At 39.7% G+C, this 1,429-nt stretch overlaps 1 protein-coding gene across 1 annotated transcript; it reads right to left on the bottom strand.

The window, feature by feature from the left end:
• Positions 1-278: 278 nt before the first annotated feature.
• LOC143655085 (olfactory receptor 4F6-like) lies at positions 279-1,217 on the bottom strand. The gene has a single exon (XM_077126626.1). The coding sequence runs from the start codon at positions 1,215-1,217 to the stop codon at positions 279-281; it is 939 nt and encodes a 312-aa protein (XP_076982741.1).
• Positions 1,218-1,429: the final 212 nt, after the last annotated feature.

A 1,429-nucleotide genomic window follows, 5' to 3' on the forward strand; every position in this document is an offset into this window, starting at 1 on the left:
AGCAGATAGATACAGCAGACCAATCCAGAATCCTCTTTATCAAGGAGGAGCAGTCCTATATTAATGCTTTTTATTTCATCACAATGCATATGAAAGAATAACACATCCTCTTGCTTATGTGCCAAGGCCATATTTTTAAAAATCCCAGACATTGGGAATTAACCTAGTAAGTAAAACATCTGTGATGTTGTGCTTCTGAAAGTTCACTCTATGGATTTATGTCAGCAGCATGAACAATGACTGTCAGAGATGCTTACCTTTCTTAATATCAAAATCTCTTAAAACACCTTCCTGAAACTTAATATCCAGCTGAATATTCTTCTCATTGCCACCCTCATTTCTTTGTTCCTCATAGTGTATATGGCAGGGTTCAGAAATGGGGTGATGATTACATCAATTATGGCAAGGAATTTATCCACTGGTACTGTGGGAAATGGCCATGAATACACAAAGATGCATGGACCAAAAAATAAGATCACTACAGTGACATGAGCTGACAATGTAGAGAAGGCTTTGGACAAGCCACCTGAAAAATGTTGCCAAACAATGACTAAGATGAAGATGTAGGAGGTCATCAAAAGGAAAAAAGTTCCCAGAGAAATGAACCCACTGTTGGCAGTGACCATGAGCTCCAATCTGTATGTGTCTGCACAGGCAAGCCTAATAAATCGAGGAAGATCACAGTAAAAGCTGTCCACTTCATTGAGGCCACAGAATGGAAGGTTTACAACAAATACAAGTTGGAACAATGAGTGGATGATTCCAATAATCCAGGCAGTCACCAAGAGTAAAATACAAGTTCTGAAGTTCATAATGGTCAGGTATTGGAGAGGCCTACAAATGGCTACATATCGGTCAAAGGCCATGGCTATGAGAAGTACCATTTCAGTGCCTCCAATAACATGAATGAAGAACATCTGAGCAATGCAGCCTTGGAAAGAGATTACTTTGACCTTCTTGAAAAGATCAGAAATCATTTTGGGAGCTGCAATGGAGGAAACCCACATGTCAATAAAAGAGAGGTTGGCCAGTAGGAAGTACATGGGGGAGTGTAAACAGGAGTCAGAGATCACTGTGAGCACAATAAGGAGGTTTCCTAAAATACCTGCTACATAAAACACAGAGAAAAGTAGGAAGAGCACAAGTTGCATCTCCAAAGAACTGGTGAGTCCCACCAATACAAACTCAGACACGACCGAGTGATTTCCTACCCCCATGGTCTCAGTCACTTCAGGTTCCAAATTTGCCTGGAATGAGAGAAACAAGAAATTGGAATTACTAGCTATATTTGTCAGGGTTCCATTAGAGAAGCAGAACCATATAAAATAATATACTAAAGGATTTGATACAGGGATTTGACTTTACATTATCATGGAAGCTGGTTTAGCATTAACTCTAAGGTTGATATTGTGTCTGATGCTGTAGCTTG

The sequence above is a fragment of the Tamandua tetradactyla genome, chromosome 14, assembly GCF_023851605.1.
Source record: "Tamandua tetradactyla isolate mTamTet1 chromosome 14, mTamTet1.pri, whole genome shotgun sequence".
Classification (NCBI taxonomy): Eukaryota; Metazoa; Chordata; class Mammalia; order Pilosa; family Myrmecophagidae; genus Tamandua; species Tamandua tetradactyla.

Bases quoted from the DNA above. Each gene is read 5' to 3' on its own strand.
- LOC143655085 (XM_077126626.1), bottom strand. From the start codon at position 1,217: ATGGGGGTAGGAAATCACTCGGTCGTGTCTGAGTTTGTATTGGTGGGA.